Source organism: Nyctereutes procyonoides, unplaced genomic scaffold (assembly GCF_905146905.1).
Source record: "Nyctereutes procyonoides isolate TBG_1078 unplaced genomic scaffold, NYPRO_anot_genome, whole genome shotgun sequence".
Lineage (NCBI taxonomy): Eukaryota > Metazoa > Chordata > Mammalia > Carnivora > Canidae > Nyctereutes > Nyctereutes procyonoides.
Genome location: NW_026575142.1, coordinates 27,487,818 through 27,510,468, shown reverse-complemented (window position 1 = coordinate 27,510,468; position 22,651 = coordinate 27,487,818). Strand labels below are relative to the sequence as shown.

Genomic DNA, 22,651 nt, shown 5'->3' with positions numbered 1-22,651 from the left:
TAACTGCAGTATTATTCACAACAAGAATAAGGTGGAAGCAACCCAATTCTCCATGAACAGGTAAACAAAATGCTGCATAAATGTAACACTGGAATATAATGAGCCATAAAAAGAAGGAAATTCTGGTACATGCTATACCAAGGGTGAACCTTAAGGACATTAAACTAAGTGAAATAAGCCAGTCTCACAAATACTGTATAATTCCACTCCTATGATACCTCATTCAAGTAGTCAAATTGTAGAGAAGGAAAGTAGAATGATGGTTGCCAGGGACTGTGAGCAGTGAGGAATGGGGAACTATTGCTTAACAGGTAGAATGTTTCAGTTTTGCAAGATGAAACAAGTTCTGTGGATGGAATAGTGGAAATGGCAGCAAAAGTGTAAATGTACTTAACCACCTTTAAATGGACAATCCAATGGTATTAACACATTTTACCATAGTGTTTTTTAAGTTAATATACACCCTTTAAGTAAACATATCTTAATGATGTTATCAACTTACCTCTGGTGAACATTCCAAAAATTCACCCCTCTTCTCTTAACTGGGCTATTTTAAATCTTACCTTTCAAATCTGTTGAACACAAGAAGTAAAAAGGCCAACAGCAGACCCTTGCCAAGGAGTAAGGTGAGACATATCGATTTCCACTTACGCAGGACTGCATACTAAAAATTGCTTGGATATCATTCCTTCTTTATACTCAAAACCCTCATGAAAGGAAAACAGATCAAACAGGTCTATCACCCTCACTTCACAGTGGGGGCATGGACCAAGAAAAAATAATCACAACCAAAAAAAAAAATTCAAATTTTTGGATTCCATTTTCGAGCTGGATATCATCCTCATAGGACCCTCAAAAGATTGTTAGTAGATGTGAAAAGCAAATTTGATTTACAAATTCACATTGTGCTCCTATTGTTTCCATAATAATATGCATTCTAGAATATAGATTTTTTTAATATGATAAAAAAATTCACTTTGACTTGAAAACCTTTTATTTAATTTATACAAATAACTACTAAATACAAAAAGTAGATTAAAACAAAATAGTTATTTTTTTTCTGGCAGAGTTTAAATGCACATAATGGATAATTCCGAAGAAAATGCATTTTCCCCACAGCGTTCAGGACTAAAATTCTACTGAAATCTTTGCTTCTAAATCAGTAATATATTCGGTGGTGTCACATGGGTAATGGCTAAATACATTTCTGCATATGAACTGAAAAAAGTTACAGTCTACACACATACAAATGTGAAGCACTTAAAATGTGAATTTAACTGATAATAAAAGAAAAATGTCCATTTCAGAGTATAGTGTTAAAAACATTTCAGTAATAAAATCATAAGACCACATAAAAATAAGCTTTAACATATGCGCGAAGCAGTTTTGTAAAAACTGCTAAGTGCACAAGTAATAAATAATTTGCAAAGTTGTGTATAAACAATTCCTAATGTTTCAGCATCATTGTAAACATCAGCACATGTGTAAAATGCAGCAAAGTCTGACATTACATTTTGTTTTGCCAAATTGAATTCCTATTATCCAAAGACAGACCAGTGGAGTATGCAGCCAACGTTTTGGCAAGTTGGGTCTTTAAAATTAAGAGTAACAGTGCAAGTAAGGAATGCAAAGAATTCCTAGTGCAATAAAGAAGAGAAGCACAGGCAATATTGCTGATAAAAATTCACCACCTCCTTGAGTTTCCCATGGGGAGAGTCTAGGAGACCTGTGAAAGATATGCAAAGCCACTGTCTTAATGCCCAGATCTCTTTTAGGATTTCTCTGTGTTCCTCCAGTTCCCCTACCTTTGCAACAGTGTCTGTCCGACATTAGTCTCTGTAGTGTGAACAGTTTGTGAAATGCCCAGGTCACAGTCATTGAGCGAGGTTAGGGTGGTTTTGGTGTCTCCCCAACACACGGCTGGGTAGGATGTCTGCCTTGGCAAAGCAGCCATTTGCGGAGGGAGACAGATGGATTCTGTTCTGACAACCAGTCAGGCCAGCATTAGGTCCCAGCTGGACAATGACAACGTCAAATCTTCCTTCTTGACTCCATGAAAATGTCAACAGTCAGTTTTCAATTTGTCTAGGGAATTATCAATTTTGGTCAAAGTCTTTTTGATACGCAGAGCTGTGAGTCTTGCAGATGGATTCTGATACCAGCATTCTTTCATCAGCTTAGCCAGAGAGGTTAATGTCTGAGGAGAGAAAGAACAAAGACCACAGTGAAAAAAGTGGCTTTTTGGGGGCCCCAGAAACTTGGCAGATGTTGCATCAACAGATTTTGCAGAACTCTGCAGGTATTGGGAAGTCAGTAAGGTTACTTACTGTCATGTTCTTTAAACAAATAATCAAGGCCTTGACCACTGAAAAGGAGTCACTCTGGCCTTTGGACTTCTAATGCTACCAGCTGACTTTATGAGGTAAATTACACAGGATGGACCCCCTGAGGTCTTTTGGGTGCTAAAAGAGATAATGCTACCCCACAGTCAATGACTTCTGCAGATGGTGTCATGCCCTAGGTCTAGTGGCATAGTCTTGAGTCTCCTGACTCCTAGAGCTAGTCAACAGTAGAAATTCTTGTGAATATTGTCATTTATTAGCAAGATCGGAGAACTTCACTCTTTCGATGAGACCATTTTGTGAACCTACTTAACTAGGTCCAGGGCCCCTCTACATAGGGCAGGAAGCAACGGGCAGGGCAGATCACTCAGAAGCGACGTTATCTGCTCACCCTTGAGTTTCACCCTAGTAAAAAGGGGAAGACAGCTCAGAAACTAGGAAACTGGTGCGCTTACCGGGTCTGAGAACCACCTATTGGGTATGTTTGGCCTCTGTTGATCCACACAGACCACCTTTCTCATATCTTCAAAACTCGGGTCATTGGGGACCACATCGTAAAATGGTGGCTTGTAATCCTCCACAATACCTGCACACATGGATAAGAATTAGGTTGGTTAGCAAGAGCGCGGAGGTTTTCCCCAGGCCTTTATTGTTATCACAGATTATAATGTGACAGGAGAAGGACTGAACATCTTCCTCACTTCAAGGTAATTCTGAAAGCAACACAGTAAGTGGAGAACACAGTAATAATTATTCTTCCTCCAAATCTCTGCAGGAATTACGTTAGAAGAAAATGTGGCTACTACTCACGTTATTACACTTACTGACAAATGCTCCGTAATACCCAAAATGTAATTGCGGGCAAAATTCCTTTGATGATCAAAAAGTGACAACATTCTGGTACAAGATGGTGACCCAGGAAGACCCTGAACTCCTCCTTCATGGATACACCAGATCTATATCTATTTATAAAGCAGTTCCTCCTGAAGAAGAACAGGCGGCTGAATGAACAGCTTCTGTACAAGAAAAGACCATAGAGAGAATGGCAAAAACATAGAGACATGGTAATGATGGGAACCCCCACCCTCAACACTGCGGAACTGCAGTAGTAGAGGTAGTACTGAGGGGCCGTGAACAGGTTTGTCTACCTGGGGCACAGAAAAAATGCTGCAGTTCAAAAGACCAACTAGAATATAAAATATTATCCCTTACAACTCCACCGAATGGCAGGGGAACTGCTAGGGGTCTCTCAGTCAGGGGCTGGTGAACACCACTGCTAGGTAGCCTTGATAGTGCAGACAAGAGCAGGGTCTGAGCACCATAGCTGGCCTACTGCCTCAGTGAGCCCCAGGTCCATGTCCCAACCAGCCCCAGCCATCCACCAAGGCAGCCACTTGCACACACTAAGACACTCCCTGTCAGTGCTCACTATGGCTCCAGTCACCTGTCAAGGTGACACAGATACAAACTACCCAGGAACACTCCAGACCCACATCACTTCAGCTCCAGACAACTTGCCAGGGTACCACCAGTTTGCAGGGCCCTGGGACCCACAGCCTGCACCTAACCCAACAGGTTTCTCCTTCATGTAGCACCTCCACATAACCTGGCCTGTGCAACACTTCAGCTCCATTTGCCCTGCCAGGATTCCCTCTGCACAGAGCACCCTGGGATAACCTAGCTGACAGCTATTTCAGCTGTCCTGCAAGGATGCCCTCTATGTAGGAGAGGGTCCCACAGCTGGCACCCTCTGACAGGAGAGCCCCAGACTTCTCAGTGCCCAATTCAGCTCTGGCCATCCAGTCAAGGCAGCCCCAGCACCCCCAGCTCACATCAGCCATAGCTCCAGCCAGCTAACCAAAGTCACCAGGCATAGTCTCACAGTTGGGAAAACCACAAAAAAGACCATCCCTTCAAGTTTAGAATGAGCTTCTCTGCCTAATTCACAGAAACACTGAAAGCCACGCAAAGTGAAGAGATGAAAGAATATGCTCCAAAAGAAGGAATAAGATAATAGAAAAAGAAGTAAATGAAATAGAAATAAGCAATCTACTTCTACTAAAGAGTTCAAAGGGACAGTCATAAAGATGCTACCAGACTGGAGAGGAGAGTAGATAAACTCAGAAATAATTTCAATAAAGAAATAAAAAAACATAAAGAAGCAATCAGAATTGAAGACACAATAACTGAAATGAAATATACACTGGAGGGAATCAATTGTAGATTAGAGGATGCAGAAGAATCAATGATCTACTAGAGAGCAATCCAAGGTAATGGAAAGCATCCAAGCCGAATAGGAAAACAGAAGAAAAAATTTAAATATAAGGATAAACTAAGGCATCTCTTAGACAACATCAAAAAAAAAAAACTGCATTATATGGGTCCCCCAGAAGGAAACAGAAAAGGGGCAGAAAATTTACTTGAAGAAATAATAGCTGAAAACTTTCCTAATCTAGGAAAAAAAAAAGAATGTCCAGAAGCACCAAAAGTCCTGAACAAAATGGAAACCAAGGTAGCCCACACCATGACAAATAATAATTAAAGTGTCAAAGAATAAAGGTAAGGACAGAAGCAAATAGTCACATACAGAGAAAACCCCAAAAGGCTGTCAGCTGATTATTCAGCAGGAACTTTGTATATAACATGTCACTCCTTTCTGGCCTGCAAAATGCTGAAAGGAAAAAAACCTAAAGCCAAGAATATCTCTCCTTGAATTCTAGATGATAATCTTTCCGGGTAAAGAGTTCCCCAAACAAAAGTTAAAGGAGTTCATCACCACTAAGAAATGTTAATAGGACTTCTTTATAAAGTGGAAAAGGAAAAGACTCCAAAAGTAGAAGAAAATTATGAAAGGAAAAAAAAAATTCATGAATTAAAAGTAAACACTTAAAAGCTAATATGAAGGTTAAAAGACAAAAGTAGTAAAATCAACTATACCTAAAAACTAGGTTACAGGGCATCATAAAATAAAAATGTAAAATATGACAACATACAAAATGAGGAGAATAAAGCTCTTTAAGAATGTGTTCAAATTTAAATGGCCATCAACTTAATACAGACTGCTGTATACTTAAGATGTTATATATAAATTTTATGGTAAACTCAAAATGAAACCCTATAATAGATACACAAAAAAGAGAAAGCCAGGTAATGACTCTTAAAAAAGTCATCAGTCGGGAACCCTGGGTGGTTCAGCGGTTTGGCGCCTGCCTTTGGCCCAGGGCGTGACCCTGGGGTCCCAGGATCAAGTCCCACATCAGGCTCCCTGCATGGAGCCTGCTTTTCCCTCTGCCTGTGTCTCTGCCTCTTTCTCTCTCTCTCTCTGTGTCTCTCATGAATAAATAAAATCTTAAAAAAAATAAAAGTCATCAGTGATAAGGGAAGATCAAAAGAAGAACTATAGAAACAACCAGAAAGCAATGAGCAAAATGGCACGACAGAGTACATACCTATCACAACTATTTCAAGTGTAAATGTTAATCTAAATGTGCCAATCCAAAAACCTAGAGTGACAGAATGGATCAAAAAAGCAAGTCCCACCTACAGGAGTTGCCTGCAAGAGACTCACTTCTGACCCACTGAAAGTGAAGGGATGGAAAGAGATTCCATGCAAATAGAAGCCAAAAAAAACCACAAAAACTAGGGAAGCAATAGTTATCAGACTAAATAGATTAAAAAGACTGTAACAACAAAGAAGGGCATTTCATAATGATAGAAGTTTCAATCCAACAAGAGCATACAGCAATCGTAAATATCTATACGCCCAACACTGGAGCATCTAAATACATAAAGCAAATATGAACAGCCAAAAGGGAGAAATTGACAGTAATACGCCAATAGTACAGGCTTACCACCCCACTTACATCAAAGGGTAGACCATCCAAGCAGAAATCAACAAGGGCACAGTGGCTTTGAATGACACATTCAAACACACGGACTTAACAGGTATATATAAAATATTCCATCCAAATGCAATGGAATACACACATTCTTTTCAAGTGCACATGAAACATTTTCTAGGACAAATAAAATGTCAGCCTACAGATCTCAATAAATTTAAGTAGACTGAAATCCTACCAAGCATCTTTTCCAAACACAACAGTATAAAACTAAAGACCAATTCTAAAAAAAAAAAAAAAAAAAATCTGGAAAAAACAAAAACATGTGGAGGCCAAGCAACATACTACTAAAGAATGAATGGACCCAACAAAGACATCAAAGAGGAGATACAAAACACATGGAGAGAAACGAAAATGAAAACGCAATGGTCCCAAATCTTTGGGACACAGCAAAAACTATTCTAGAGGGAAGTTTATAGCAATACAGGCCTACCTCAAGAAACAAGAAAAATCGCAATCTAACCATACACCAAAAGGAACTAGAAAAAGAATAAACCCAAAGTTAGTGGAAAGAAGAAAACAGTGATGATCAAGGCAGAAGCAGAAAAATTAAAAACAGGGAAAGAAACGAATAGAAAACATCAATGAAACCAAGAGCTGGTTCTCTGAAATATCAAGAATATTAATAACCCTTGAGCCAGACTCACCAAGAAAAAGAGAGGGCCCAAATAAAAAAATTAGAAGTGAAAGAAGAAAAGTAAAAACAGAACACAGAAATAATCCCTCCCATTGGTAGAATGCAAACACTACGAAATATTCATTTCTTTATTCTGTGGGCAATGAGCAACCTCAGACTGCCAGACACAGTTGCCTGCTTGATGGCTCTATTATTTACTCTCAGATTGAAGGCGCAAAAGAAAATGTAGAGAAAGACAGTCATTTGGGAAGACAGAAGAATGGTTGATAAGCATGAACTCTCTCCTTACCCCCAGGCAAAGATGAAAGCGGTTAATTTTGGCTTAGCGTGGCTTCCAATGTCTGAGAAACTCTTTTTCCCCAGAAAAATTACTCTTCCTTGTGAAAGAAATTGATGTAATTCTACAAATAGAGAAATTTTAAACTTCATCACTTAGAATTAGAAAATTGATTCTTCTCCTTAAAGAGAAGAAACTAAGAAATCCATTTTTCTTCTACCATCAAAGGCTTCAACAATGACACTGGGGGACTGCTTGGTTTACTGCCATCTTCCTTTCTCCATGTAACTTTCTTTTATTCCCAAATACTTAATAGGTTGTTTGGGGAAAAGAAAAAAAAAATTATAACTTTTCTCACAGCCTTCTAATTCCTCTGGGTCACCTGAAAAACTTCAATCCCCTTGTCATTGATCAAAAAAATTAAGTTACTTAACTGCAAGAATCCATTTCACAAATCCCAGATAAATACACACCATTTATGAAAAGATTAGCCATGAAAAGCAACATGTTAAAGAAACTGCATGGATATTCTGAAACTTCATTGATTTGACTAAGTTGATTTATACTATATTCCATGTTCAGTAATGTAAAAGTAAATTTCTAGTTGTGTTTAAGTTTAAATAACTTACCCACATTGCATAACTGTAATCATAAAGTATATTAGTGAATGGATTAACCTTTCCTGGTAAAACACAAACCACTGCTTTTAGGAGATATGTGACACCTCATCTCAAAGGCCTTATCTGCTTTCATGAGGATCCCAAGAAACTTTTAAACAAAAATACTTCCTTCTAATACTAAGACATACCACACAAAATACAACTGGACATGGATGTATAAGATCATTTATACTTTTTTCAAGGACCACGTGGACTTACAGGATATGTAATATTTAGTAGCCTCCTTTAATTTCTTAGAATTTAATATAATGACGTTCCCTGTTCACATTCACTTAGCCAGTTATTTGGGATCATTGGCCTGGCTAGCTTGGGAAGGGCTAAGTGGCCATTATCTCTAGAGATGCAAAAGAAAAAGGCAAGGGTGGATTTTTAAAACACGAGATCTAGTGATCACCAGCAACAAATTTCACTGTACGAAGCTGACGTTCTCCCTCCTGTTTATATTTCCCATCCTTTAATCTCATTAACTGCCCCCATGTTTTAACAAAAGGAATCAAATTTAAAAAGAAAGACCATCTAATTGATTATGCTTGGGATTTAGTCACACCTCTCTTTCTTCAATCTCTGGTCAATTGCTAATGATTTCCATCTTACTCTGGAGAAGCATGACCAGTGCCAGATAAATCTGAGATTAAAGTCTAGCAGTCATGTGGAACCTGCTCTAGTCAAAGAAAGCACTTATTTCAATCAATATAAAGTACATTAGGTACCTACTATGTGCGGAGCACCGTATCAAATGTTGAGGATAACAGAAGGGTAAGACGTGCTCTTGTCAAGGAACTCAAAATCCGTGGAAGACAGGGACAAGCCCTTCTTTCCTCAGATAATGGAAATCATATAAAAAAAGAACCTCAGAAGTGCTTTTTGCCCCACTACTATATTTGCCTTTCAAAATACATTTTTGTGTGTGAGTTCCTAAACCGGCACGTACAGTTTAAGGATCAGGATGGCTACTGAGTCAGAGGTCGTGCTTGGCACTGGGGATGCAAAAAATAAAAAAGATGCAGTGCTGGTAAAAAGTCCCAGAAGAGCAAACAGAGAATATGACAAATTATAAACTAGGCATTCAAGGTAAGAACAGCGAGAAGGTGCAGGGATGTGGTGTTCAGCAAGTCTTAAAGAAAAACAAACAAACAAACAGCTGGGTGGTTTAAGTACCAGACACATCCGGGTTTCCTAGAAGTAGAAGTAAGCTTTCTCCGAGCTAGGGCTTGAGCTGACTTAGAAAGATAAGGAGTTCGCAAGGCCAAGAAGAGGATAGGGATGAGAAACACCAGCCGGGGGAGGGGGAGGAGGGATTACAAATGATCCTCACTTGTAAAGGGGGAGGGGAACTCCCTGGGGCTGAAATCAGGTGCTCACGAGGGTCGAGGGTTGAGGGTGAGCAGAGAGAGAGGGCAAGGACACTGAAATGATGATATGTCGTGAAGGCAGGAAGTTACTTCGAACTGTTCCTACTTGGGCCAGAAAGCTGGGAAGCCAGGCAAAAAAGTGAACACTTAGGTTCTTTAAAGACAGCACTCAATGAACAACTGCCAAATTATGAGCCAGCAGAGAGGACAGCAGGAAAAGTGACTAAAAATGCACAGGACTCTGAGTGCCAGCTGAGTGGTGCACACGACAAAGGGTGCAGAAGCGCAGGGGAAGAGGAGCTCTTCACAGTAGTCAGGGAAGGACGACGTGAGCCAGGCCAGGCTTTCCCATGAAAGGTGGCCAGCGTGACTCAAAAGGCCACGAGAAAGGAATCAGATATTATTCATAACCTACTCCCCCGCAACTCTTGGCATATGTATCTGATTTATACAATAATTTTTCCCCCTGGGCATATGTCTATTTGGAACTTTTCTATTCTCTGGTGCAAATATAGCTTTACCAACCAATATCCGTACCATTAGTTTGCTGCATGGTCCTGAGTCAACCCCTTAATTACCGTGCCTTAGTTCCAACACCTCCAAGTACGCAGCACACAAAGCTGACGCACAGATCAAAAAGACAGAGCTCCAAAAAACATGAAATGCCAGAGCTGCATTTCAGACCACTCTCTGGAGAGAAAGCCTTCTCTCTGGTCCTCCCCACCAAAGCCTTAGACCAGGGTACCATCTCCTCCCCCTTTGACAGCTTTATCTGGGTCCTACATGTATGTCTGCTTCAAATCCTCCCCTGCTAGCCATCTACCATAGCCCATGGCCCCTTGCTAAATCTTTAGGAGAAAACCAAAGGAAAAGCTCATTATGTCTCCACGAGCTTGTGCTCATTCCCCCCATGGCCCTCCTGGGCATCAGCCAACTGTGTGCCTTGCAGTCTAGCCAGAGGGCACCTGTACCATTCCCCACAGTGCTTCCGCTTGCCCAGGGTACCACCTGTCATCATCGCTGGATTTTATTTCTCATTCCCAAATAAACATCCACCCAGGCTAGTCCAACCAACTAGGTCCTTTCATCTCATTTATGACTCCGTTCATGCTTTCTATCTTCTGAGAAGACCCTCCCATCTCGCTGCCACAATTCCAAGCCCCTAGACGGAGTTCAGTGTCTTCCCTATACTTCCCTATAAACCTCAACCAGAGTTGCTACTAAAGAAACATTGAGGAGATAAATGACAATGTCTTTGTTCCACTGCTTCCCAGAGCCTAAAGGAATACCTAGTATCTGTATACATACTATTTGAGTGAATGTTGATTGTATGTCCACAATCCTTTATCCAAAGTCCTTTGAGTTGGATGTGTTTGCAGAATTTGAAATTTTTTATACTTTACAAAGGCAGTAAGAGGCCTACACCCTATTTATGTGACACCTTAGCAGAGTCTGAGGGATACCCCACAACTAAACACACTTCTGTAGTGAAACACATGAATAATGGGATAAATAAAAGCTATAAATAGACCCAATTCAAGTCAAGTCTGACTGCTAAATGAGTTCAGGTGTTCTGTCAAGTAAGTGAAGAACGGTTTGGATTCTCAAGTTTGGGGATTTCTCAGTCACAGATCAGGGATCGTAGACCTGCCTATACTTTGAATAATCTGAAGGTAAGGAGAAGAGAGATCATGGGACGTTGGAACCACATAGATTACATCACAGTCCTGTTTTCCTTCACAAGAGAAACACTGAGGACCACACAGGAAAACTTACTTGTCCAAATTCACAGGTAATTAATGACAAAGCTAATAACAACACCCGATTGCCCTGTTTATGTTCTAGAATTCTTCCCAACAAGCCAACAGTGACACAATGAAATATGCTCCACTCTGCATTAATCTCATGTCACAACATGTTAATTTCATGGTCTCTCTTCACGTCCTCAACATGGGTAGTCCCCGTGATAGCTCTCAGGGACGGAGAATACAGTCCCTCACACCTACAGCCATATAGAGAGCTACTGTTACCAGTTAACGCCTACAGAAATTCTGAAATCTTTCAGAGGTTAGACCTTTACAACTGAAGTCATTTTAGTAAGAGAAAGAATGGTTTATGTTTGGCTTCTGAGAGAACTTTAAGATAATACAGTGTTTCCTTCAAGAGTGGCATGTGAGAAAATTTGAAGTAGTTCGTGGACAAAACTTTTTCATCTTCACAGCCAATATCCTATTCAATGGTGAAAAGCTGAGAGCTTTTCCTCTAAGATCTGAAAAAAGACCAGGATGTGCACTCTCGCCACTTTTACTCAGTATGATACTGAAAGTTCTAGCCACAGCAATCAGACCAAAAAAAAAAAAAAAAATTAGAAAAGAAATAAATGGCATCCAAACTGGTAAGAAAGTAGTAAAACTGTCACTATTTTTAGATGACAAACTACTATACATAGAAAGTCCTAGACTCCACCAAAAAATTATTAGAACGAATGAATTCAGTACAATGATAAGACATAGAATTAATACACAGAAATGTGTTGTGTTTCTCTGTACTAATAATGAAGTGACAGAAATTAAGAAAACAATCCCATTTACAGTTACACCAAAATGAATAAAATACCTAGGAATAAACTTCCCCAAGGAGGTAATAGACTTGTACTCTGAGAACTATAAAGCACTGCAGAAAGGAATTGAAGATGGCAGAAACAAATGAAAAGATCTATCATAACCGGAAGGATACTGTGAAAATGTCCACAGTATCAAAGCAGTCTACAGATTCAATACAATCTTCATCAAAATAACAATGGCATTTTTCACAGAACCAGAATACATAATCCTAAAATTCATGTTGAGCCACAGAAGACTCTGAAGAGCCAAAGCAATCTTGAGAAAGAAGAAGCTGGAGGTATCACAATCCCAGATTTTAAGACCTACTACAAAGCTATAATAATCAAAACAGTATGATATCAGAGTAAAAACAGACACATAGATAAATGAAACAGAATAGAGAGCCAGAAAGAAACACACATACTTATATGATTATTAATCAAAAACAGAGGAGGAAAAATTATACCATGGGAAAAAGACTTCAATAAATGGTGCTGGGAAAACTGGGCCACTTTCTCACACCACAGACAAAAATAAATGCAAAACAAACTCAAGACCTAAATGTGAGACCTGAAACCACAGAACCTCCTAGAAGGTAACACTGGTAATAATCTCCTGGACATCAGCCATAACAACACATTTTTCTAGATATGTCATTAGGCACTAAAAACAAAAGGAAGATGAACATTTGGGACTAGTCCAAAATAAAAAGTTTTGCACAGTGAAGGAAACCACAACAAAATGAAAAGGGAATCCAGTGAATGGGAGAAGATATTTGCAAATTTTATGCTCAATAAGGAGTTAATACCCAAAACATAAAGAATTTAGGTAACTCAACACCAAAAAATAAAAACAATCCAACTAAAAATGGGCAGAAGACATGAATAGACATTTTTCCATAGATGACATACAAATGGCCAACAAGACACATGACAGGATGCTCAACATCACTAATCATCAGGGAAATGCAAATGAAAACCACAATGAGGCATCACCTGATACATGTCAGAATGGCTAGTATCAAAAAGACAAGAAATAACAGGTGCTGGTGAGGATGTAGAGTAAAACCCTCACACACTATTGGTAGGAATGTAAATTGGTACAACCACTGTGGAAAACAGAATGGATGTTCCTCAAGAAAAGTTAAAAGAGAAATGCCATCCAATACAGTAATTCCACTACTGGGTATTTACACAAAGACAATGAAAATACTAATTCAAAAAGATATATGCACACGTATAGTTATTGCAGCATTATTTACAGTAGTCAAGATACTGAAGCAGTCCACATGCCCATCAACAGATGAATGAATAAAGATAATGTGTGTGTTACACACACATGCACATGCATACTATGTACACATGCAATGGACTATCACTTGGCCATAAAAATGAAAGAGACTTCACCATTTGCAACAACATGGATGGACGAAGAGGGTATCATGCTAAGTGAAATAAGTCAGAGAAAGAGAAATACCATATGAATTTACTTACTATGGAATCTTAAAAAAAAAAAAACACAAATGAACAAAAAGAAATGGATGAGAGGGGAGGGGCAGCTAGGGAGATGGGCAAAATGGGTGAAGAAGAGGTATAAGCTTCCAATTATGGAATGAGTAAGTCAGGGGAATGAAAGGTACGGCACAGGGAATATGGTCAGTGGTATTGTAATAGTGTTGTATGGTGACGATCACTACAACTGTGTGGGCACAGCATAATGTAGAGACTTCTCAAATCACTATGTTGTACATCTGAAACTAATGTAACATGGTGTGTCAACTAGGCCTCGATAAACTAAGTTGGAAAAAACCCAAGTTAAAGAAAACATTAATAATGGTGCTAGTACCACTTGGATGTGGAAAAAATCACGAAGGTAGTATGTGTATAAATGAATTTAGTCTCAGCAGAAAGAATGCCTTTCTGTGAACTCTGTTCTTCAAAATTCAGAAAGGTATATCCGATATTTGTGTAACTTCACTTAACATTCGTAACAGGAAGACTTTAAACATTTTTGTGCCATGGCCCACATCAGACATTACTGATAGATAAATGGATGCAGCTGCTCATGGCAGAGGTGACAACAGTGCAGGAAGTTCTGGTCCCTCTGGGTCCTGTCTCACTGCTGGAGGTTTCAGAGAACAGGTATCTCAGTCACTTCTATAATCTAACACAACAGACTTACCCCAGGCAAGTACTCCTTTCTGACATAGGAAGGGAATTGGAAGCACAGCTCTATTCCCTGCTAGGTGGGATACATGTGTAGCATGTCCTCATCCCTCCACTCCTACTGCAATGCATATGGAACCATGCACCTCACTCAAGCCAAGACTGACTCTATTCTCAGAGATCTGTGTTAAAATTATAAACATAATTTCTATTATTGAGATTCTCATTAACGTAACATAGCAAATGGTTTATATATTATTATGTAGTCAGGCCCCACTAAAAAAAAAAAATACATTAATACCACAGTTGTCAGAGGGAAGGACAAAAAGCCTAGGAGAGATACAGAGCCATCCTCTGAACTGAGCTCTGAACAAGAGGTCTCGGGTCTGGCATAGTGCCAACACCTGGAGAGAGAGGTTCCACTAGAGTTTGAAACAGCTGACAGCTACATGGGTCTCATATGGGAGGAAGAAGGTCTTGCTCACTGAATGCTGGGCTGTTACAAGGTTTAAGACCCTAATACTTGGGGATCCCTGGGTGGCGCAGCGGTTTGGCGCCTGCCTTTGGCTCAGGGCGCGATCCTGGAGACCCGGGATCGAATCCCATGTCGGGCTCCTGGTGCATGGAGCCTGCTTCTCCCTCTGCCTATGTCTCTGCCTCTCTCTCTCTCTCTCTCATAAATTAAAAAAAAAAAAAAAAAAGACTTGAACAGCACCCAATAATGGTCAGCCAGATTCAGGTTATTTTGTCATGAAGTCAGTTGACTACCCTCCTCTAGTCTGGATCTCTAAATTCTGGAAATCAGTAGGAAAATATCCTTCTTTCCCCCTCCACCTCCATATTCCTGTCCCCAGCCACTTAACTAAAGGCTAATAAAACAAAACAAAACAAAAAACACCTGAAAGAAATTAATGAATATGAAAGAAAATTTCCCTAATGTGATGACTCTTCCCTTTGTTCAAACCTTAATATAATACACACTAGTGACATAAAATCATGAAACGGTGGATATTAAGTTGGTCCAGGAAATAAAAGTTGTCAGGTTTCCACACACAAGGCCATTGTGCTTAGGAATGGAAGTGCATGCAGTTCCCTGGTAAGCCCAAGGATTACTTAGAAGAAGTTTATGTTTGACACACATCCTTTGGAAAACCTACTCTAACAAATATTTCCTAGTCCTCACCCCATAAAAGATGCAGCTAAGCCAGCAAGGATTTTTCTATGATTATGTTTTAACACTGGAAGCCATCACAAAATAAGCAAAGCTAGAAACAGCGAAACAAGAGTGTGTCCACCCAGTCCTCCGGTGGGAAGTGAAGAGGGAAACAAATGTTAGTATCTGAGTGAAGGATCAGCATAAGGAGAGGTGAAGGAAGGCCAACTGAGAAGCACACGAGCGGCCTCCAGCACTCATTGCCAATGAACAGTAAATACCCGTGGCTCTGTTACTGAACACTTACTACACGCCAGTCACACGAGGTGCCCAACACACGCTATCTCACTTCATCATCTGAACTCTAAAGTAAAATACTATTACCACCAATATTTTTTTAATGATGGAATTGATGGAAGTGATCAAATCAGGGAGTACGATCACAGAGCCTGAGACGTGAAGGAGTACACTGTACTGCCTGGAAGGGCCCCTGAACAGCAGCACACAGCTGCACAGAGGGCTAATTCACATCAGCTTCTGTGCGCAGTGCTCCAGCCCCGAGGAAAGCCACAGCAAGGACGGAGAAAAACATGTCCCAACAAGGTATTTTTTTTAGCAACCAAACATAACAAAGGAACAGTATCTACCCTAACTTCTAAATGTATTTGCCTATACAATCTGAGTATGCTGCCTTTTTTCTAGAGTACTGATGATAGTGAAGTGTACCTGTCACATAAATGACAAACTGACACTAAGTTGCAATGAAACATAGGTAGACTGTGAGCTTCATGAAGGTGAACAGGGCTCATGCTGCTCAGGTCCAAGATGCGCTGGTTTTTAAATCCATGGGCAGATGACCACAGTCTGAGAACAACACAACTATAGTTTCTGCGTATAGAGATCCTAACAAGGTAGAACACTGACAGCTGAGGCTCCAGAGAAAGGACTTCTATCCTGGGGAGGGGACATACTATGGGAGACGCTTGGGAGGGGCGACTAGAGGTCTTCTATCAGACCAAGGCTAAACAGCGCAAGTCCACCCATGTAAGTTCTCTCCTCACACCACAATGAAGTCAGGTAACCAGAAAAACCAGACACAAATATATCCACAGAACTATCAAAAGAGGAAAAGAATACTGCCAGACAAGTAGCAAAAATCTAGAAAGAAAGGCCAGGGACTAGATACAAGACTCTTAAGAAATGAACCCCTCTTAAGCTTGCAGGAGGGAACGTCACCTAAAGCAAATCATCGGAAACAAATCATGGCATCCTGTTTGGACAGACTGTCAGCATCCTGGAGGCAGCCGATTTCCCCGCCTGGGAGGACTCACAGATGCCATTTCAATGTGAAATCTCAAGAGTATAGTCCCTGACCCGTGAGGAGTGTGGCAATCACCTGCGGCCCCGTTAGAAAAGGAGGTTCTCCATTCTGACCTCCTAAATCAGAAATTCTGGGGCAGCGGGCCCAGCATTCTGTGTTTCTGGACTAATCTGACATATACTCAGGTGAAGAACTATTGATCCAGACAAACCTCTTCCTTTGGTTGACACAGAATTCACACAGGGAAGGTGAGAAAACCATTTTCCTTCTCACCGATTCCAAATTCAGTATCAACCTAAACCTAAGAAGTAAATTCCAGAAGACACTACTGAGAAGTTTTCAGATGTGCAAATGGACTTAATTCTCATTTCCTGTACAGAAACAGCATGAAGTTCATTATTAGCAGCAAATAAATGTTCCATTCCAATGAAAATACTAAATGCAACATATTTTTATACTCATGGTTCACTTGAGGATCATATTGCTCCAGAACTATCTGGTCATCAATTTTTATCATGGACTCAGAAACTCAAAGGACACATAATTATAATGACCTTCCTAAGATAAGATATTCATATATTTAAATGAGGTACATTTTATATGCAATAATTTCAAAAATATATATTCTTTTAATGACAGTTCCTAAAGCTGGTAAGAAAGGGAAATAGGTACATCACACCCTGGGGTGAGCAGGATATTGTAAATTAGTACAACTCTTATGAAAAGCAATTTGGCAATATGTGTCAAGCCATAAAAACCTCCACACTCTTTGACCTATCAGGTCTACTTGTTTTCAGATTAAGAATTAATTCCCCCAATGAAAAAGTTATGTGAACAAAGGTACCTACTACAGGCCCCAAATGGAAGAGATGGGATGTCTGAAATATGAGGATGGCTAATAAAAACATCATGTGACTACGTAAAATAAAAACAGACTATGTAACGTTAAAAGACACACTTGAAAGTAGAAGATGATACAGAAGAGTATCTCTACTGTGATTACAACTGAGGCAAAAACATATGCAGGGGTGCACCCAGGAGAAGTGGGAAGGCTCGTGGAAGTTAGAACATAAGGGCAAAATTTCTCTTCTCTCTACTCATTTCTGTTTTGGTGTAGTGATGACTGAAATATTAATAATAAGCCCTGAAGGGTTCAAACCTATTCTGAGTCCAGATAAAGTGATTTCCATTTGTGTGCATGCGCATGCCTGTGACCATTCATGCAAGGAGGAGGACCACGGGGAGAAGGGAAAAATATCAAATTAGTCACTGCCAAGGGACAGTAACTGACTTAAAATGAGACACAACATACCCTTACCTCCCACTAAAACTCAAACCACACCACGGAAGAGAAGTTCAACCCACAGAATTTTAGGAACCACAGCCACCTCAATGATGACGTAACAGGAAGTCAATCAACCAATCAAACAGCCAAAAGTAGTCTCTCTTCCTCTACTCTTTATGATTTTTTTTTGGCGAAATAACGTTAAACATGGGACAGATGATACAAACTACCATTTGTTGAGCTCAATTTTAAACTGAGGACTCTAATTTCAAATGGACTCCTCTAGTAAGTGCAACTGATCTTTCAGAGCCACTTGGGTTTATGCCTGTGACACAGTGAATGTGCCTGCAACACGAATTCTTACAAAGCCCAAAGCCCACGTTTGTGCCAAGCTCGGCTTTCATCATGCAGGCTTGCTTGGAGCTGCTCCAGCACAGCCGCCACTGGACTGCTACCATCCTGGCCTTGGGGTATTAGTTTCCTCTTCATTTGGGGCAAGTTCCGTGTTGCATGGTTCATTATGACGCCAATCCTCCTCTAAATTGTTTGTTAAAATGAACAAATTAAAATCAGATTTTCAGTTCCAAGATGCTCAAGGATTATTGGGGAGGGGGTGAGCAAATGGAAGCCGATGTGCAATTCCAGGCAAAGTTCAGAACTTCATAAATCAGCAAAACAATCTCCCTGTTGCAGATAATTCTCAAGGCACTTGATGGCACAAAGTGCTAGTCAGTAAGCTCCCAATGATTGAGAAACAATTACCAAGAAAATGTTCATGACTCCATCAGAAGAAGGATAAGAAAAAAGAAAATTAAAAGAACGGTCAGGTAACAACGCATGTATGTTTACATTTAATCTAAAACATTGCTTTTAACGAACTCTCTAAGGGTATGGGAGCCAGATGCACTCTGCTGTCAGAGAAAAAGAAAGGGAAAAACAACATGAGCTACCATGAAGGCATGCCAATTTGAATTACTGCACACGAAAGCTATGGTAAATTACCCACTTTCCTCAAAGAACTTCCTATTCTCTGGCTATGTTGTTCAGGAAAATTATGATTGCCCCAAGAATCTCAATCCTTGAGAATTCACACGTTATTTCTTTCATACTTCAAGTCCAGGATTCCAACGAGTCCTAGGAGTGGAAAATATCTTTTGAAAATAATATATTCATCTAAATATATGGCATTTTCTTATTTTTCTGGAGCAATTTCAGACATGTCCTCTGAAAGGAGACTTCCGGTTGAGAAGACAGAAGTTTAGTTAGGTGATGGGAGAGGGTCTGCTGTAACATCCACTTTGTGGGTAGATGCGGGCATGTTTAATTTAAAACAACAGTATCCTCAATGGTTTCACAATACAGTGTGCTTCCAGTAAAGTTCAACAGTGTGTTTGTGGCTGACGTGGATATATGAAAGTCAAGAGTAAGTAAGAGTTTACCATAGGGGTCACAGGTTAATAATGACTGACCTATGCTTCTCTAACTGCTAAGATAACACCATTTCATAAAACTTGCTTGTAAGAGGACCCGCATTAGCTTACCCCGGGCTTCCCGAATTTAAACTGGACTAATTCAGAAGGTACAGCCTGCTTCTTACAAAGAGGTGAATTCTGAGTGGGCAACCTGATTCTTTTCTCAATAAACTAAATTTAAGAAGTAAAAATATCTAAAATAGCAGAATTCACCCTTAGATTTACTTAAGCATTCTTCTCATCTTAAATCTCACTTGTGAGAAGAACAAAGGAGGAGCGAGGGTGGGAGGAAGGGCAGGAGAGGAAGATGAAGAAAGGAGGGAACGAAATATGGACCAATCAAAAGAAAAGCCAAAGAATAACTAGTCTTTTCCAAAAATACCCTTTTTTTTTTTAAGTGTTTATTGGGGGCTTATACTCAAGCACCAGGGAGGCGGCGCCAGGAGCAGATGTCCCAGCCCAAAATATTCTTCTTTTTCAACCATCATTTCCTCTTGTGTAGCTAAAATATAATGCCATTACATTCCACCTACTAGCCATAAATCAAATATAGATGCTGATAGCTTGATGTATGATTCAAGGAATAAGTATGATTCATGGAACAATGTAGATTTAAATATTTCCTTTGCCCTTTTAAAGACAGCAGAATCAGGAGGACTCGGAGAGGGACATTACTACGTTAGATCAGATACTTACCGTTGCTCACCATACGCCTGGCCACTTCCCACAAGACAAGACCAAAGGCCCAAATATCAACTCTCTTGTAAGAATCGAAACAGTCCACCTGGATGGTTTCATCTAGAACTTCAGGAGCCATGTAGCGTTTGGTGCCCACACGGGGGTTGTTCCCCACATCAAGCTGATTGGTACTCTGGGAATGCATGACTGCCAGGCCTACAGGGAAGAAGACAACAGGGTGGGTCAGTTCACTTGCTTTCTCACAGAGGGTTACTGAAGAATGTCTACACTGACCCCAGTCAGAGGCGCCCTCTTGTGGTATTCGTGGTCACTGTGCCACTGACCCCAAGTCATTGGTCTCTTGTAGGGGTGCCGTTTGACAATAGCAAAAAGATCTAATGCCATTGGTCTCTTGTAGGGGTGCCGTTTGACAATAGCAAAAAGATCTAATGCCAGAAACATTCTGACGCCATCAGGTGAACACATGAGCCTCTGAAACAATAAGATCTGGATGAATAATAAGCCAAGGCACCAAACTGGTATGAGGCCAGCATTTCAAGTCCACAGGAAAATAGACTCACAGCGGGACCCCCAAGGGTCTCCTTGAGAAGTGAAGCTCTCCTGGTCTACCACAGCTCCCAACAGCGCACAAACTCAAATTCCTCATGCTGCGAGGCCCGGAATTTGAGGTAATACACCACTACTTCGGAGGCAGATTGCCACAGGCACCGCTCCAATCCCTTCAGGACGAGCTTCGCACCTGAGAAACCAACTCTGACCAGACCCACAGGCCTTTCTCTGCAGTCAGGCGGGTGGACAGCATTAAACGAGATTCAAAGCACAACTCTCATGCTAAACAGCTCTGAAGCACTTTCTGAAACCATGACTCATATCAGAATTCCTCAGTTAGAGAGACCTGGCATTCCTCGCAGACCGGGAGGGTTAGGCAGATAGACGCGTGATTCATTTGAGAATGAAATTACTTTGTGATGTATATGCTGACCAACTCAAAACGATTCCGTTAACACTCAGAATAATGAAAAGCGCCAAAGTGGAACAAGCAGCCTCTGTAAACCTTTGCAACCCAATGATCCTTTGAGGCTCCCTCAAGCCTTCTACGGAGAATGCTTCTCCTCCCGCTCCGTGGCTTTAAATGTGTGGGAAGATGACTCCTTATCATGCCAGGGAGATGGCACATGGTATCACACCCTTAATAATTAGCAGCGAAATCAGCAACTGCATTCACTGAATCAGTCTGGTTCCTCTTTCCCTGATTTTTATCATCAACTCCAAGATTCTATGGCCACTGTGAACATCTCCTGAAACACATACACCTCTCTACCCTTTCCAGAACCAAAGAAGTCAAAAATAACAGAATATGAAAAGGTGCAGCTTAAATAGATCATGGCAATACTAGCTGTGGTGGTTTAAAAATATGTCCACAAGTTCTTTGAAACTTCTCCCTTCAGGAGGTGAAGCTCAATTCCCCATGACTTGAGTGTGGGCTGACCTATCAAACAGAACACGGCAGATCTTCAAAATTAGGACACCAACGGCATCATGGCTTCCTCTCCGTTTTCTCAGTTCTCTTGTGTTATGAGGACACTCATGCAGCCCCATGGAGAGGTCCCCCTGACAAAGAACCGAAGCCTCCTGCCAATAACCATGTGAGTGGAGCCATCCCTGACGAAGCCCTCAGAAACTTGCAGCCCTAATCGACAGCTTGACTGTAACCCCCACAAGATCCTGAGCCAGAACCAGAGAGCTAAGTCATTCCAAGGCTGCTGACCCTCAGATGACTACGTGAGATAACAAACTTGTGTTATTTTAAGCTGCTAAGTTTTAGGAACAATGTGTCACCCAGTAATAGATAATTATCCCACTATCTAAAGAGACAAAACATCCAAATGCAATGTATAAACCTTGGCTGAGTTCTTGTTTGAGAAAACTAGAAAAATATGAAAATGGACGTCCAACGATATTAAAGAATTATCAATGATTTTAGGTGAGGGAAACTGTGATTATGCAGGAGATACATTTTGAAGTATTTAGAAGTAACATGGTGTGATGTCTGCAACTTGTTTCGAAAGTATGAGCAAAGACAGATGCTACATATAGATGAAGCAAATATGGCAAAATTTCAACAACTGTTGAATCTAGATGTTGTGAATATGAATGATCATTATGCTTAGTATTCTTTAAGCCTTTCCGTATGTTTGATTTTTTTTATAATAAACAGAAAAATAAATAGAATACTGGTATTTTTGTAGTATCAATAACAGAACATGATTTCTGGGACGCCTGGATGGCTCAGCGGTTTGGCACCTGCCTTTGGCCCAGGGTGTGATCCTAGAGTAGTGGGATCAAGTCCCATGTTGGGCTCCCCGCAGGAAGCCTCCTTTTCTGTGTCTTTGCCTCTCTCTCTCTCTCATGAATAAATAAATCTTTAAAAATAAATAAATAAATAGAACATGATTTCTAATGAGTGATCCTTAATTTCTGGGTGTGAAGTGAAAAATTACACACAAATGATGCTCTTATACTAGCTGTCTTCTATACCAAGGAACCACTCCCTGAATAATAACACCTTAACAAAGATTTTTGTACAAATCCATGTATCTAATTGGAAGGCTACAGGCTAAAAGAAAGATAAATGAATAAATAATTAGTTGGACTTAATGAAAAACACCTCTGACTCCCTATCAAGTGCTGTAACCAAATTTAACAGCTTCCTAATTTTCCATCTCCCCTAGACCACTGGACTGTAACAGCAGCTACCATCTGAAT

The 22,651-nt window shown here is 40.4% G+C and overlaps 1 protein-coding gene across 4 annotated transcripts in view; it reads right to left on the bottom strand.

Annotated features, from left to right (window-relative positions):
* Positions 1 to 982: 982 nt before the first annotated feature.
* ACVR1 (activin A receptor type 1) overlaps positions 983 to 22,651 on the bottom strand; it is a 128,618-nt gene continuing 106,949 nt past the window's right edge. For all 4 annotated transcript variants that reach the window (XM_055307640.1, XM_055307641.1, XM_055307638.1 and 1 more), the window contains 3 exons: positions 19,883 to 20,080; positions 2,798 to 2,928; positions 983 to 2,197 (listed from right to left, as the gene is read on the bottom strand). In XM_055307640.1, the coding sequence (XP_055163615.1) occupies positions 2,063 to 2,197; positions 2,798 to 2,928; positions 19,883 to 20,080 (464 nt within the window). In that variant the 3' untranslated portion in view covers positions 983 to 2,062. The remainder of the gene's footprint in view (positions 2,198 to 2,797; positions 2,929 to 19,882; positions 20,081 to 22,651) is intronic.